The sequence below is a fragment of the Vicia villosa genome, linkage group LG3, assembly GCF_029867415.1.
Source record: "Vicia villosa cultivar HV-30 ecotype Madison, WI linkage group LG3, Vvil1.0, whole genome shotgun sequence".
In the NCBI taxonomy this organism is placed as follows: domain Eukaryota; kingdom Viridiplantae; phylum Streptophyta; class Magnoliopsida; order Fabales; family Fabaceae; genus Vicia; species Vicia villosa.
The window spans coordinates 198,048,288-198,065,706 of record NC_081182.1 but is presented as its reverse complement, the minus strand read 5'-3'; the positions used below and the strand labels follow the sequence as shown (position 1 = coordinate 198,065,706).

Sequence of the window (17,419 nt, the reverse complement as noted above, 5' to 3'; positions counted from 1 at the left end):
AAAAAAGGGAAATATTGTGTCAAGCTTCATGGTGTTCATTTATAATAGAACAAAGTAGTAACCGGATTAAGAGTGCATGAGATCTTAGGAAATAATGATGGAGTAGACCAATATTTTGACTACCACTATGTGGTCGAATTTGGGAGTCAAAGATCTCAAGATCTTTGCAACAACTGATGTTGTTGTTAAAGCTTTTCCACATACCTTGATTTGATTCACCTGTTTCGTAATTCTAGTGAAGAAATCAGTTATGCTTTCACTTTTTCCATCAGAAGCAAATCATACCTTATTTTCCGAGTATGTAACCTCACCTATTTCACCTTTTCTACCCTTCCAAAGGACTTTTCAAGAATCTTCCAAGCTTCTTTTGCAGATTCTACATCACTAACCTTTTCAAAATTATCTGGACCCAAACATTGATGAATTATAAAGAGAGCTTTATAATTATTCTTCTTCTTCAATTCTTTGTGTGCAACCTCTTCTTCTTCTGTGGTGTTTCCTTTAAGCGGTTTCAACCATTCTTTCACAAGATCCCAAAGATCTTGACAACAGAACACAATTTTCATCTGCTTGCACCTATTCTCATAGTTATCAACTTTCATAATTGGAAGAGATTTTGGAAAATGCCCATTCAGATGATTCATTGTCATCGCTCTCTTGTCTTGAATCGTTTAACCGGAGCTCTAAATACCAGATGTTAGAATTAAACTCAAGCCTTAGAGTAATTCCTTATTACCACACAATAAAAATGAATGAAACCAAGAAAATTTTGGAAGCAGATTAAGGTTTACGAAAATATAAAAGAAAGAAAATTGTGATTTTCTGTAGAGTTTCTCTCTTCTGACAAATTGTGGAAAATCTCTTATTCACTTGCAATTGCAGATGCAAAAATTGTGAATACTCAACTTATTACAAAATAGGGGTTACTCCTTCTATTTATAATTTTAGGCTGCTTTCTCCCTAAGCCAACTTATTCTGACATGTTGTCGATCATCATGGCAATTGCTCCATGATCTTCTGCTATAATCTCTTCGACCAGATTTACCATCCATGTACCTTGACATGCACAAAGAGAAGCATGTTATGTACTCTGTTTCACACGATGATAGTGCCACCATTGGTTCTTTTCTCGAACTCCAAGCAACTGGTGCTCCACCTAGCATAAACACATAACCAGCTCTGGATATTCGATCCTCAGCATCACTACACCAACTTGAGTCTGTCTAAGCCACTAACTTGCTTTCTTTTCCCTTATCAGCTGTCGAAAACAAAATGCCATAGTCGAGAGTTCCTTTCAGATACCTTAGTATCCTCTTCGTCGCTGCTAGATGTGATACCTTTAGCTTCTGCATAAATCTACTCACCACACCCCTATTACATGCTAAGTCAGGCCTTGTGTGACAAAGGTATCTCAATGACCCAATAAATCTTCTGCACTGAGTTTGGTCGACATCATCTTCATCTTATTCTTTCGACAGTTACAATCTTGGTTCTGCATGTGTCAAAGTCTCATATTTAACCATTTATTCAATTAATAATAAAATAAAATAGAAATATAAAGTCTATTATTGTGGGAGACTATTACCTCATGGCTTTATTATTATGAAGAATGGATAATCATATGGATAAAATTGGGTAAAACCATAAAACATATAAAGAACGTTACAATGTAATTAACTTTTATAAATTAGTAGTAGATACAAACCGTGGAAAACCATAAAAGTACTCTTAAATTATGATGTGTTAATGATGGATAAATTTACAATACTACAACATTCACCTACAAATATTAAGCCTCTCCAAAAAGAATAGCATAGTCATCCAACTATACCCATCACGTGTTATACACAAAATAAGTCCTTGAGTCACTCCTCTTCATACCTAAAATTTGATCATTCTACTTTTCATAGTAATATGGACAAACTCCACACTCTAAGCAAAGCAAGTAAAACCTGATGAGTCACTCCTCTTCGAGGTTACATCTTTATCCTCATAAAAATCTAAGGAAGCTTAATTCGAAGCAACATGCATCCAAGAAAATGTCATGCCTGCATGTTTACCAGTCCTATGAAAAATATTCATTTTATGTGACATTTCCCTTGCTTCTCAAGATCAATGTTCACCAGAGAACTGCATTAGTAAACACACATGTTTGCCATTTCTTCATCCAAGTTGTGATATACTTTTGTTAAACTCATGACATCTTTACAGGTCAAGAAAGGAGTTCAAAACTAAACAAATACGAAAACAAAAATACATTAAGAGAATACACAATATTTGATAACGAAGTTCGGCCAATTGTCTGCCTACGTCTCCGACTACAGAGCAGCTGTAGTTCCGTTTTATTAATCATATTTATGTTTTACATGTTACAATCTATTACAGCAACTGAACTCACGTATTCACTTATCAGACAACAAAAATCAATAAAAAGGTGTTGCAATGTATCCAACAAAACTAGGCAAAGTTGTTGCTATGATCACAACTAAACTCTTGAGTCTTTCCAAGATGGCTCTCTTCTTTTCCTTGAAGGTGGCGGGATACTCCATTTTTGAATGCCTCAAATATAGGATGAATGTATCTTGACTGATGTGGAGGATCTTTCTGCAGACGTATGGAAATTTTGAATTAGAAATCTGACTTGTCTGCAGTTGGAATTCTGAATTTCAGCCCCCAATATGAGAATTAATAATATTTATTAATTATATATTTATAACAAGAAAAATGAAAGAAGAAGTATTTCAGCTACTAATGTGAATATGATGCAAGGAATGTGAATATGATCAATTTATAATCTACTTATAACTTACTTGGACAAATACACATCTTTTAATATTTCAAAAGTAATTAGAAAAAGTAAGAAAAGAGGTAATTCAAACAAAAATATTGCGTGTTTAATCTAACAAATTGAAAAACACATACACCTGCTTTGTCTCTAGCATTGCAAATTTCCCTCCAAGAATCTTCACCATTTTTGAAATCTATCTTCTGAACAGTCCCATAATGAATCTAAAGAGAAAAGAAAACATCAAAGAGAGTGATGGAGGAAGTCTTGAAACAGTAAAATATTGCAATCAAGATAACCAATTTATCAGATAGACAGACTATTTGCAATCGTTGGAGTCTTGTAATTCAACACATAAAAGTATAAATCCATTTCTTACTTTTCTTGATTTGATAAATTTACACGTGAGATATCAAAAACATTCTTTTAATAGTTTCAAGAAAATTACACTTGTGATCCTCCTGGTTTGTGAGGTCCAGCTGATCCTCCAGGTTTCTCCATGACAGTGCCCAACAATTGTATCTGTTAAGAAAAGAGGCAATTCAATTAACAAAATGTTGTGTTTATGTGTGTAATCTAACAGATTGAGAAACACATACACTTGTTTTATATCTAGCTTCCAATTTGCTCTCTTAGAATCTCACCATTTTAGAAATCTACCTTCAGAACAAAAATAAATTATTGAACATAGCAATCCCTTAAATAATCTAAGAGGAAAAGAAAACTACAAAGAACATCATGCAAGTCATCTTGAGACAAAAAAAATTGAAATAAGATAATCAAACAATCGGATAGTCTATCTACAACGGCAATTGAAATTCAAAATATAAAACCATTTCTTACTTTTCTTCATTTGGTAAAATTACACTTGAGGTTTCAAACATTCTTGTTTCAAAAAAATTAAGTGGATGAAACATGAATACACAAGAACAAAAAATTTAATGGAAAATCGGGCGTAGGATTGATTCCTTTTTGTGAATGAGTTCAGTATAATAGATTGCAACTCTAAATATTACTTTTCTTGATCCAACTTGCTTATCCACCTATCCAGGAACATAAGAATTTAGCTAACTAGTTTTGGTTCAGTTATTCACTTGTCTTTCTTTCATGAAAAAATCAGGAATTTCAATACCCTCGTGATTCTATTAGAAAAGAAAAATATCATTGTATATATTAACAGGAGAACAATAAAAAACATGCATGCAGGTAAAACAAAATCACAAAATTGAGACACATACTTGTCTGTGTTGGAATTCTGAATTTCAACCCCAAATGTGAGCAACTCACCGGGACACATAAACATGCTGGGAATATGAGCAATCTTACACCACTTTTTTCCTCGTTTCTTCCGTACAAATTGATTTTCAGATCTTGAAGAGATAGGGAAACTTCCCCTCTTCTGATAAACATGTTTAAGTCACTTTCCATCCAAGCATTCTATATCTATATGATTAGAGATGTGTAAAAATGAATACTGGTCAATAACTTTCAAAGCAAAAAATCAATGTACATGAATTTAAGAGAGGAGAGAAACTACATGTTATCTTTGCATATAGAAAACCAATATAAATACATTCACTAGATTTCCTGTCATGTAGAAGTGAACAGATATACATTAAATAGAAATTGATATCTTCTAAAAAAAATACTCACAATCATATTGTAGCCTTGGAGAGTCAAACATTTGGTTAAATGCCTCGGTAGAGATACAAACACTTTTCTTGCAATCCTGTTTGTTTGTGACATCCATATTATTCCAAGCTCATAAAACCTTTCTTTCCTGGACAAAGAATATCCCCTCACTAAGCAGGGAACTATTTGTAATGGGTAGACAACGGATATATAAATGAAGTAATGCATAACAGGTTGAGAAAACACATACAGTTGTTGTCTCTTGTTTTGATTAAATGTCTCTCTATGTTTCTTCTCTTAGAATCTCCTCCATCTCATAATCAACCTTGCGAACAAAAATATATTATTAAACATGTGAAAAATAGAAATCAGAGTGTTCTGAATGTGCTTGAGTGAGTAAAGCACTCAACATCCATAATATTTATACACTATATAATTAATTACATATTATGTTTACAAGGAGAAATAAATAATAGTCCAACTTCCTAAATGCATGAATCTAAATATACATGAACCTAAAACTTAAATGCTTTTTTTAATGGAAAACATACAATGTATTTTTTCTATTTCCAACACTCCCCCTCAAGCTGGTGAATAAGTATTCTCCATTCCCAGCTTGGATATAATTCGTTCAAAATTTGAGCAACTCAATCCTTTAGTGAGAATATCCGCAAGTTGCCCATGTGAGGACACATATGGGGTGCAAATCAGCCCACTGTCAAGCTTCTCCTTAATGAAGTGTCTATCAACCTCAATATGCTTAGTTCGATCATGTTGAACTGGATTATGTGCTATACTGATAGCTGACTTATTATCACAGTAGAGCTTCATGGGTCCTTCCCATTTGATTTTCAAATCTTCTAAAATAATTTTAAGCCAAAGTAATTCACAAATGCCTTGTGCCATGGCTCGAAATTCAGCTTCAGCACTAGAACGTGCTACTACATTTTGCTTCTTACTCCTCCAAGTCACAAGATTTCCTCCAAGAAAGGTGCAATACCCTGTAGTGGATCTTCTATCAACAATTGATCCTGCATAGTCTGCATCAGTGTAGGCCTCAAGTGTTGTATTTCCATTTCTTTTGAACAAAATTCCTCTTCCTGGAGTTCCCTTGAGATACTGCAGGATTCTATGAACTGCTTGTAAATGGATCTCTTTAGGACAATGCATGAACTGACTAACCATACTTACAGCATATGCAATATCAGGTCTAGTGTGAGACAAGTAAATTAATCTCCCAACTAGACGTTGATACATTTCTTTATCTACTGCAACATCTTCTGTATTACCCAATTTAAGATTTGGATCCATAGGAACGCTCGCTGGTTTACACGCTGTTTTTCCTGTCTCTTTGAGTAAATCTGTAATGTATTTTTGTTGTGATATAAAAATGCCTTTTCGGGAATGTGCCACCTCGATTCCCAAGAAGTACTTCAGCTTTCCAAGAGCTTTTATTTCAAACTCCTTAGCCAAACAATGACTCAAGATCTGTTGCTCCTTCCAATCACCTCCAGTCATTATAATGTCATCCACATATACTAACAAAACTGTTACTCCCCCTTGTGGCGAGTGTTTGATGAACAAGGTGTGATCCCCTTGACTTTGCTTGTACCCCAAGGATGTCATAACCTTAGTGAATCTTCCAAACCATGCTCGAGGTGATTGCTTTAGGCCATATAACGCTTTTTTCAACCTGCAAACTGTATTGTCAGACACATTTTTTTCATACCCCGGTGGTACCTGCATATAAATCTCCTCCTCAAGTTCCCCATGTAGGAAAGCATTCTTCACATCAAATTGTTGTAAATTCCAACCATAATTGGCAGCAAGTGACAAAATTACTCTCACTGTATTCATCTTCGCAACCGGTGCAAATGTTTCTGAGTAGTCAATTCCATAGGTTTGTGTAAACCCTTTGGCAACCAACCTGGCTTTATATCTTTCGATTGATCCATCAGCCTTATATTTTACCGTGTACACCCATTTGCATCCAACTGGCCTCTTTCCTTCTGGTAAAGTCACTATCTCCCACGTTCCATTCTTCTTCAGTGCGTCCATCTCAATATTCATGGCTTGCTTCCATTTTTCATCAGACAATGCCTCAGAAACATTAGTAGGTATGGAAGTAGCGTTAAGGTTTGTAAGGAAGGCTCTATGGGTAGGTGAGAATTTTTGAAAAGAAAGATAGTTTGAAAGGGGATATAAAGGCTGTTTGGTGCATTTTCTGGTACCTTTCCTAATAGCAATTGGAAGGTCTAGGTCATCATCTGTTGTTTGGGTCATAATTTTATCCTGCAATTCAGAAGAATTAATTACCTCATTTGAAGGAGTCGAGTCAGGCTCTTGAACTTGTGTCGATTCAGGAACGGCCTTTGACTTTCTCATGTAAACCAGATTCTTTCCATATCTCACATCCACTTCAGGTTCACGTTCAACTACTGGTATATTTGATTGATTTGACTCAACCCCCAATTCTTCAGGCTCAGATGGGTTTGGTACAAGTGTGTTTAACTCAAGACCAGAAAGATCGGGTCTATTTGACTCAAAACTGGAAGAATTAGGTGGATTTGACTCGAGACCAGAGAGATTGAGTGTATTTGAGTCATGACCAGATGTATTTGACTTAATACTAGACAAATTGAGTGTATTTGACTCGAGACCAGAAAGATCAAGACTTTCAAGCTTATCTTCCTTAAAACTCTCCCCCTGAAGATAAGGTTGAGTGAAGTACGGTTCCTCTTCATGGAAGGTTACATCCCGCGACACAAAGAATCTTTTAGATGGAGGATGAAAACACTTATATCCCTTTTGAGTAGAGGAATAACCGACAAAAACACATCTTAAGGCTCTAGGATCGAGTTTTTTCCTGTCTTGACTATGCACATGGACAAATGAGACACACCCAAAGATTCGAGGTTTGAGATTACTACTTGTTGACAAATTTGGATAGAAGGAAGAAAGAACATCCATAGGACTCTTGAACCCTAATACTCTAGAGGGTAATCGATTAATAAGATATGTGCTAGTGAGAACGGCCTCCCCCCATAAATATTTGGGAACATTTTTATGAAACAATAGTGCTCGGGTTTGGTCTAATAGATGCCCATTTTTTCTTTCTGCGATTCCATTTTGTTGTGGTGTTTTAACACAAGAAGACTCATGGACAACTCCCTCTTTTTGACAGAAAGAAATAAGAACATGATTGAAGTACTCTTTTCCATTATCAGACCTAAGTCTTTTAATGTTTACTCCAAATTGATTTTTAATCATGTAGAAAAACTTTGGAAAAACAGTACTGACGTCAGACTTGTTTTGGAGTAAAAATACCCAAGTAACCCGGGTACAATCATCTATAAAAGTCACAAACCACCTAGCACCTGTTACATTTGGATTAGTAGAGGGACCCCAAACATCTGAATGAATAAGATAGAAAGGGGAAAGACTTCTTTTGTTGTTTAATGGAAATGGTAGACGCTTATGTTTAGCAAACTCGCACACATCACAATGAAGACTTTCAATATCTACCTTATTGAATAAAGACGGAAACAAAACTTTAATGACTCCAAAAGAAGGATGACCTAATCGACAATGAAAAAGAAAGATTTTTTCCTTTTTGGAGAGTATTGACTCTGACATAAATGAGTGAGACAAGTGGACATTTGTACAGTGACCTGGTTCTTCAAGATAGTAAAGGCCATTCCTTTCTCTAGCACGTCCAATCGTCTTTCCCGAGTCCTTATCCTGAAATATACAACAATCATTAAAAAAAGTCACACTACAGGATAAATCATTTGTAAGTTTTTGTATGGAGACAAGGTTCATGGATAGCTTCGGAACATGGAGAACCCTTTTTAAGGTTATAGAATGATTTATTTGAATATCTCCAAAGCCAGCTACAGTTACAAGAGTACCATCAGCAGTAGAAATTTTTTTATTACTGGGACAAGGGGAATATGTGGAGAACTGTTTTGAAGAGGGTGTCATGTGGTCTGTGGCTCCTGAATCTAATATCCAAAATAAATGAGAAGGTGTTTCTGAGACATGAAATCCAAATGAGAGTGGAAGCTTACTAGAATACGCCACACTACAATTACTTGATGATTTTTCCATACCAGAAAATGCAGGGCCAGTGGCTGGAACAGTGCAGACAGCGGCTGAAACTTGCAAACAGTGGCTGGAACTTGCAAACAGTGGCTGGAACTTGCAGACAGTTGCTGGAACTGTGCAGACAACGGCTGAAACGGTGTAGACAGCGGCTGGAACGGTGTAAACAGCGGCTGAAAAATGTGCAGAGTTGTACCAACGGCTGCAGAAAACTGTATGAAACAGTACGGACGGCTGCCGGAAAAGTATAGATAGCGTTTAATTGAAAAAACTTGACAGCACTTGTTGCCCAGTCAAGATTTAAGGGTTCTGACAGCATAAAAATGCCCGGTCAGATTTCTAAATACTGATATTAGCGGAAGTAGAGTCCCCTAGATTAGGAGCTCTGATACCATGTGAAAAATAGAAATCAGAGTGTTCTGAATGTGCTTGAGTGAGTAAAGCACTCAGCATCCATAATATTTATACACTATATAATTAATTACATATTATGTTTACAAGGAGAAATAAATAATAGTCCAACTTCCTAAATGCATGAATCTAAATATACATGAACCTAAAACATAAATGCTTTTTTTAATGGAAAACATACAATGTATTTTTTCTATTTCCAACAAAACATAACAATCAATCCCATAATGAATCTAAGGAGAAAAGTAAACAACAAAGAACATGATGGACAAAATTTAAACACAACAGTTAAGCAGAAAAACAAAAATAAAATGTTGTAACCAAATATCCAAATTATATAATAGACTATCTATATTCAATACACAAAATCAGTTTTTTTCTTTTCATTTGATTAACTCACTCTACAGAAACACAGCTAACTGAATTTGATAAATGATGACTTTGAAACAATACATGTTATTAAACTGCAACTCAAATCTAGCTTTTTGTTTCTTATATAGCTAATACTTAATATCATGTCTATAACTTGGGGAATTAAGCAAGCAACAGTCACATAAAACATACTCAAAGTTGATTTGTTCACAAAAAAGTATAAACCACCATGACCTCATGAATTGATTCTATTAAAAAATAAAGTAAAAGTTAATAACCAGAGCGAAGAGTACGATTAGAACTCACAAATTTAGACTTGTTGAGCCACCCATTTATGATATCCTCTTTGAGAATGTGACTTGTCTGTTTTGGAACTCTCAATCCTTTTCAGCGAACCATGTCAGCAGCAACAATATAATGAAGAATCAAAGGGGTTTTGATGTGAGAACGAGGAAGCATTTCATTTCAATTTGAACCCCAAATGGAATGAAAACCTAGATTAGGAAGAAAATGTTATCCATAAACACGTGAAATTAAACATATTTATTGATGATTTTTATAACAGGAAACACTAAAGATGTATTTTCGTGACTCACCTTGATGAAATACTCATTCTATGATTTCCCAATTTATATATATTTCGGGAATGTGACAAATCTTACTCCACTCTTTCCCTTTCTTCTTCTGCAAATTTGCTTTCAACAACGGACAATGTCTGATATGCAGTTTTTCAAGAGAGGAAGGCAATTCCCCCTTTTCTGGCAATGACTTGAGCTTGGGTGAGAAAGTAATCTCAAGTTTATGGAGAGAGGTGAGATGTTGAAGCCACTTCCCATCCAAGCATTCTATATCTTCAAGCCCAGCGACCCGTAAAGAAACGAGATTAGTGGGTAGAAACGGAACTTGCGTTCTCATCACCCCCTTCACAATATCACCACCTTCAATAAGTAACTCTGAAAGAGAAGTGAGATGTTGCCAAGTTGTATTCCACAAAATCCCTCCAACATAGCCAACCCTCAGTTTCACTAAATTTTTAGGCAAATCACCTATGGAAAACGATTGGAGATTTGGAAGCTCACGAATTACCATTTCTTGAAGGCTAGTTAGAGTCTTTATTGATTCATGTAGAGAACTTAACTTCTGACAACTCAACAAAATTAAACAAGCGAGTTTAGGAATGGGTAATCGACTTAAGGAAACAGACTCCAGCTCATTGCAAAACGATATTATGATGATTCTAAGAAACACTAGATTTGGTTCCGATGCATCTTCTGCTATTGATATGGATTTTAAATGTTTACAACCGGAAATATCTAGACTTTTGAGGACAGGGAGAGAGCCCAAGATAAATGATGTCATGGAATTACAACTATTGTGTATTCGCAAATCCTCGAGTGATGAGTAACTATGAAAAGATTCATGAGAAAAGAACTCCAGGTTCTCACAGGAATTGATAGAGAGAGATTGTAAAGTTTTGGGAAGACCGTCTATCGGAAAGGACGTTAGAGATGGAATTCTGGATAAGGTTAACTTTTGAAGAGAATTGAGACAAATCACCAATTGGCTGAATACGTCAGATGGTGGGTTTGTAATAGAATGTCTTGACCCCATCAATAAGGGACAATCCCTTAAGCTAAGGACGGCAAGAGAAGGAAGATTGTTGGGTGTCATCCCTTCAAGTTTGGGACAATCTTCAACTGACAATCTTTCAAGCATAGGAAGGTTGCTAGGTATGTTTTCTTTCAGTTTTGGACAACGGTTTAGTGACAAACATATAAGACAAGGAAACTCTATTGATGTACCTCCAATCAACTTCCATTCCTCCCACTCTGGCATATCTACAAATCTTAGAGTCTCTAAAGAGGTAAATGGTTGAAATGAAGAATTACCACTTCCATAAAACATAGTACCAAGACTCTTTACAGATTCCATCTCACTAAAAAAGAGTTCTTTTAGGTTACCTAGATGCCCGAGGGATGGTAGCACTGAAATTTTTTTACACCCTGTGATCTTCAAACACACCATGTTTACAAATAAAGGATCTCCCACCCAATTTGATAATTTGTCTCCACCAAATCCACGGATAGTTAAACTCTTCAAATTTATCGATGGGCGCAGTCCCTCCAATACAACACTTTGTATTTGTGAGTTTGAAGGAGCACCGTAAGACCACCCTAGTTCCAACTCGTCAATTTCGTTTTTCATCTCCAAGTTTTCTTGAGATGCTTGGGATAAGTCAATTACATTTTCAATATGTGAGATGGAAAGGCTTCCTCGTAGATAGGGAAATTTTCCAAGATCTTTAATCTTCAACCCAACATCCTTAACGCTACTCACAATAAAGTTCGACAATGTTTGCAGATTTTCTAATTTGGAAATTTGTGCCGACATTTTCTTCAATTTAGTGCCTCTGATGTCAAGGTGGCGTAGTTTCACCAATTTCCCCATGTCTTCTGGCAATTCAATAAGTTCATAGCAATTTGACAACAACAATGTCTGCAAATTGTAAAGCTTGCATGTTTCTGAAGGCAACCTTTTAATCCCAGTACGAGAGAGATTCAAGTATCGCAGGTAAATCAAATTTCCAATAGAGTTGGGTAACTCTGTGATATTTCTATAGTTTGAAAGAGATAACACGTGTAATTTTGTCATTCTCGACAACAAATCAGAAAATAACTTCGACGATACGGAATTATCATAATCCCCGAAAGTTTGCAATGGCATGGGTAGAAAAGTTCGTAGTCCTTTTAATCCATGCAATTTTTCAAATTCATCGTCTGAGTTATATTCAAATCTGTCATATGCCAAGTATCGCACCCTTATATCTGGCTTATGTGTGTCCAACATAGTGCAATACGGAGATGAAACTGCCATAGCTAAATCATTGATGAGGTCGTGCATTTCAAAGCAAACTTTCCCATCACCAATGGACCGACGATGTATCAAAGATCTCCACACAAGATTATCAAAGCATTCTTCAGCCACTTTTTCCCATGTATTCTCAATTTTTGGCTGAGGTATTAAGCCTTCTGCAATCCACAACTGAACCATAGTCTTTTTCACTAAGACTGAGTTCTTTGGAAAAATTGCACAATAAGCAAAGCATCCTTTTAAAGAAGCTGGAAGGTAACGATAGCTCAGTAGCAGAGATGGTTTCACATCTTCACTTGTATGTTCCCAAATACTGTTGTTTAACACATCACTCCAACGATCCGGTGACATGAACCGGAGAATACCCCCAAGTGCTATTGCAGCTAATGGTAAACCGCCACATTTTTTGGCAATTTCTCTACCAGTTATTTCTAAACTGGGATGTTGTTGGTAGTTTGTTTCTACAAATGCATGTCTGGCTAGTAAAGACCATGAATCTTCAATTTCCAAAGATCTTAAATGGTGGACATGGAGAGATTTTTGCTTGGGTAGTGCGACTCTTACATCTCGAGTTGTGATGATGATCTTACTTCCTATTTGTCCAACATTAAAGATATCGCTTAGACTATTCCAACCAACATAGTTTCCATACCATATATCATCCAGTACTAACAAAAACTTTTTGTTACTTAAACTTTGCTGCAACTGATCTTCGAGTTTAACTAAGTCAGTTTCTGTAATAGTTCCTGAAGTGACAGATTTAAGAATGGTTTTAGTGATAGTGACAACATCAAAATCTTTTGGAACATGTGCCCACGCTCTGACATCAAACTTCTCCTTCACAAGACGGTCATGGTAAAGGAGTTTAGCTAGCGTTGTTTTTCCTAACCCTCCCATACCCACAATGGAAATCACTCCTATTTTATTTCCGCTATCACAACCATCCTGTGACAGCAAAAATTCTTTAAGTTTCTTTCTGTCATCATCTCTACCATAAATAGCAGTTTCATCTCCTAAAAAAGGACTTGTAGGAGTTACATTCCTAACATAGTTGGAATCACCTTCTTTCAATCCAAGATTTTGGCTTCTCAAATGTTCTAATCTTCCAAATAGTTTTTGCAATTTAGAATTGATCTTTTTATTAAACCTTTTAAAATAATCTAAAAACTTTTTAAGAACCTGATCAGCTTCAACTTGGCACCTTAAAGCTTCGGTGTTGAGTTCGTCGAACAGTTGGTCAGCTTGAAAGACAGCATCTTGCAACATCTCCAGCCACTTGTTGACAGCAGGATTATTGATTTGTTTGTCCTCAGCATCATAAAGTACAGATTGAAGACTCAGCAATGTTATCTCCAGCTTTTCCAACAGCTCAACGTCCAGCTTAGTCCTCCGAAACAAATCAACAAACTCACCAGAAACAACCTTTTTCACCAGCATCTCCATGGAAGCTGAAAGAAGTGCTCCTCCAACAATAGTCGCCATAACTTAGTTCACGATAGTAAGAATAGTTTGAAAAATTGAAGCGGAAACAAAATGCAATGCAATGCAAGTTGCAACGTATAGAAGTAAAAGCTACAGACTGTCAACCAAAATAAAATAATAATTACTTCAATAATGCACTGTCATGGAAATATAATAATAGACGGAGGGAGTAATAAACAAAAAAAAAAAAATTCTAGTGTGGAGTATTAAACAAATGAAACGAGACTCACATGGGCTGTTTAGTTTAGATAACTACGTATAATAATAAGTAAATTTGTTTTATATAAATCATATATGAATTTTAAATTTTATTATTTTAATGTAAAAAAAATTAATATTTGAAATAATATATTTTTGTATTTATTGGAATTTGAACTTGTGACCTCAAATAGAAACTCAATACAAGATCTTGTCTTTTGAGAAGTGGTGGTAAATTATAGGAAATATACTCAGCTAACTAAATATATTTATTTGGAGTGATTCTTGTGTTGTTAAAAATTTTAATTCAAAATAAATTTTAAATCCATGTCTTTCAAAATACTTCTTATAATAAAAATAAAATGTTGATTAGTGAGTTAAATTTTGAGTATGCTATTGATATATAAGAAAATGATATATGTATTATAATGCATTTTTTTCATCTAAAATTGTTTGAAAAACATAAATAAATTGAAATATGTTGAGAAACAGATTGTTATGATTCTCAACATAAAAAATAAAATATAAGTGTCCATTTTATCAACTTAATTTAGTAGGAAATACTTTAGGAAGAATGTAACAAACACAAAATAACACGGATACAAAGCATCACTGTTTAGTATCAAAACAAATAAGATCTCAGATATACAGTAAAATAAAGCAACCGATAAACTACTTTAGGACTTATGTACGCTCGGGATGCATATCTCGGATAATCTGCCAACCGATAAACTTAAGCATATCGCCGTTACTAGGCCTCACGCTTAGGGGGTTTATGTACTTCTCAAGTAAAAAGTCAGAATTTTTTTTTTTCAATACGCAATTTATAAGATATCGCACTAGGGGTGCAACCCTTACAAAGTCAGAATTTGACCACCAACAAAAGCACTTATTTTCAACAAAATCACTTCTCAAAAAAGAACTTTCAAAGGAATGGCTTAATTCACAAAAATTCAAAGTAAAAGTGGTGAATTCAAAGGTAAATTCAAAAGGAAATACAAAGCAAAATTCAAGTTTAGTTCAAGTGACCATTAGTCTTACATTGAGACTTGGTATTTATGCTAAACCTCATCATGTCTTCCCTCTAACTTCCTTCAACTACCTATTTATTCTCAAACTCATGCATTTACACATTTACCCTTAACTAACTTCAACTTCCTTAAAGTTTTCAAACTAACACAAAATCAAACCAATTTTCTACTATACCTCCACCATTGATAACTTTTCATCCAACGGCTACGGTTAATGATCCGCAACTAAGCCTCTAATTGCTTTTCGACCATTGATAAACTTCTAACTTGGATTACAATCTAAAGGTTCACAACCACCCACAAAAACTATAAAAATCCTCCATTTCCATAATTTTGGGGACCTAAGCATTTTAACCATTTTCACCATGTTCGTACTTTCATTTTTCTCCACTCTCTCAATTTTCCATTACTACATCCCTAACCATCACAAAAGTTCATCACCATCACCATCTAGAATTTCAAAAATGGAAATTCTAGATTGGGGAAACTAAACCTCCATCCAAAATTCAACAAAATACAACAATTCCACAAGTATTCATCATTCAAGAATAAACAAAATTCAAGTGTTATCATCTCAATGTTATTCATATTCAAGTGCAAATGTTATATTCTACATCTAACAATTATTCAATCATCATCATCATCCAAGATTTCATCAAGTTTCATGACTTAAAGGTTTACCACATTCATCAACATATTCATCATTTTACTTCAAGGTTCTAATCTACATTCATCATCAAAGTTTCAACAAGTAATATTCAAGATTATTCATCTATATTCAATTATTGTCATCATTGGAAATTAATTGGAGTGAAAAAATCTTACTTTGAAGTTTTCCGCGTTTCTCGTTGGTGAATTTATCGACAATTTTCAATACTAACCGGAGCAAATCCCCGCTCCGTCGGTAAGCCTTGAACTCTCTTCATCTCATGCCACTGGTCATGTTCTTGCTTGTATGAAATGTTCTTGTTGAATGTATATGGTGTTTACTTTGATTATGCCGCTGTTTTGGAATTGATTTGATCATAAAAGTAGCTTAATTATTCGTGAAAATTTACATTAAAGTAGCATGAAAATTAACATAGTGTAGGCTCCTCTCAATCTAACCACCAATTTGCATTTAGTGTCATAATAGATTGCATGTAGTATAGCAACAAGTTTGGTTTAGGCAATATGCAACAATTAGTCAAAATAATCACTTTTACACTAATAAGCACTTATATACATTCACCAAAAAACCATATTTCAAGAAACTTGATTGACATTAGCTTTTGTTAATATAGTTCTAATTGCATATTTAGAATGGCATTAGCAGTGGTTCTAATACATAACATGAAATAGATTTTTTTTCATAATCACTTTTTCTCATGAAACTCATTTTTTTGACATAAACATAGAATAAGCTTTTTATTCCAATTGCAATTTCACAAGATCAAATTCAATACATAAAAACCATATACAATTAGCATTAATTTTAGCATAAGCATTTGAATTAATCTTTCAAAAATCACTTCTTTTTCACTAAAAAACCTTTCATGAACATGAGCAAAATTTCACCAAATTCAAAAAACCAAGAAAATGACAAAATCAACAAAAACTAATCATATATTCTTGATCCCCATGAAATTATAAGTGAGATAGACTTTTATTTCACCAAATTTGATTGAGTTTTGATCAATTTCTCATTACCTTCAACAAGCTTTTTTCATGTCTTTAATGGAAGCTTGAGAGAGAGAGAGGTAGAAGATGAACAGATAACCAGTGGCCGGCCCGCATGGTGTTTTCAGGAGAAAATGATGGAGGAGGAAGAGATGGCCGAACCGGTATGGTCCGGTTCAAACCGGTCGGTCCGATTAATTTTGTTTAACTGTTTTTATGTTCTTTTATTCTATTTTCAGCCCATTAACATGACTGTCTCCCCCTCACTTTTTTACTATTTTCTGCAGCAATTAGTAACATAATTTAGGCCAAATTGCAATTGTTCCACCAGCCCCTTATCAACTAGATGTCAATAATATTTTTAGCTATCTTAGTTTTTAAAAATCAGATCCGACATCAAATTGGTAAGGAGGATATTTAGTTACTTTCTGGTTTATTGGTTGAACTACTGTTCACTGGTCGAACCGTATGATTAAATCAGAATAAATTGGATAACTCGGTTGAATAGAAATAAGGGTTAAAAATGAATTTTAATTAAAATAATAAGGGTTAAAAATGAATTTTAATTAAAATAATAAGGATAAAAAAGGAAGAAAAAATAATAAGCTATAAGACATAAGCTAAAACGCTATTTGAAATAACGTCTGGAAAATAAGCTATAAGCTAGTAAAATAAGCTATAAGCTCGTGATGAAAAGACCGTTACCAAACGGGTCTAAATTATCATATGAGCTTATAAGACATAAGACATAAGCTATAAGCTCGAAAACATGTCTTACCAAACAGAGCCTTAAACCATCGGTTCAGGAAAACCGCCGATATTTCCAATTTTAGCAGTTTATACCAGTTTTGACGGATTCACCGGTTCAATGACT

At 34.7% G+C, this 17,419-nt stretch overlaps 1 protein-coding gene across 12 annotated transcripts; it reads right to left on the bottom strand.

Annotated features, from left to right (window-relative positions):
• Positions 1–1,711: 1,711 nt before the first annotated feature.
• Positions 1,712–16,835, bottom strand: LOC131593232 (putative disease resistance RPP13-like protein 1). Of its 12 annotated transcripts, none has more exons than XM_058865539.1 (11): positions 16,576–16,835; positions 15,712–15,889; positions 9,901–13,754; positions 9,611–9,798; positions 4,668–4,742; positions 4,439–4,565; positions 4,024–4,228; positions 3,385–3,445; positions 3,234–3,307; positions 2,923–3,009; positions 1,712–2,659 (listed from the first exon to the last, which is right to left on the bottom strand). In XM_058865539.1, the coding sequence occupies exon 3, from the start codon at positions 13,655–13,657 to the stop codon at positions 9,914–9,916; it is 3,744 nt and encodes a 1,247-aa protein (XP_058721522.1). In that variant the 5' UTR covers positions 13,658–13,754; positions 15,712–15,889; positions 16,576–16,835; the 3' UTR covers positions 1,712–2,659; positions 2,923–3,009; positions 3,234–3,307; positions 3,385–3,445; positions 4,024–4,228; positions 4,439–4,565; positions 4,668–4,742; positions 9,611–9,798; positions 9,901–9,913. The 12 variants fall into 12 exon arrangements, with proteins under 12 accessions (XP_058721522.1, XP_058721521.1, XP_058721516.1 ...); XM_058865538.1 differs by having other exon boundaries at positions 1,712–2,645; XM_058865533.1 differs by having other exon boundaries at positions 1,712–2,604.
• Between the last annotated feature and the right edge of the window lie 584 nt (positions 16,836–17,419).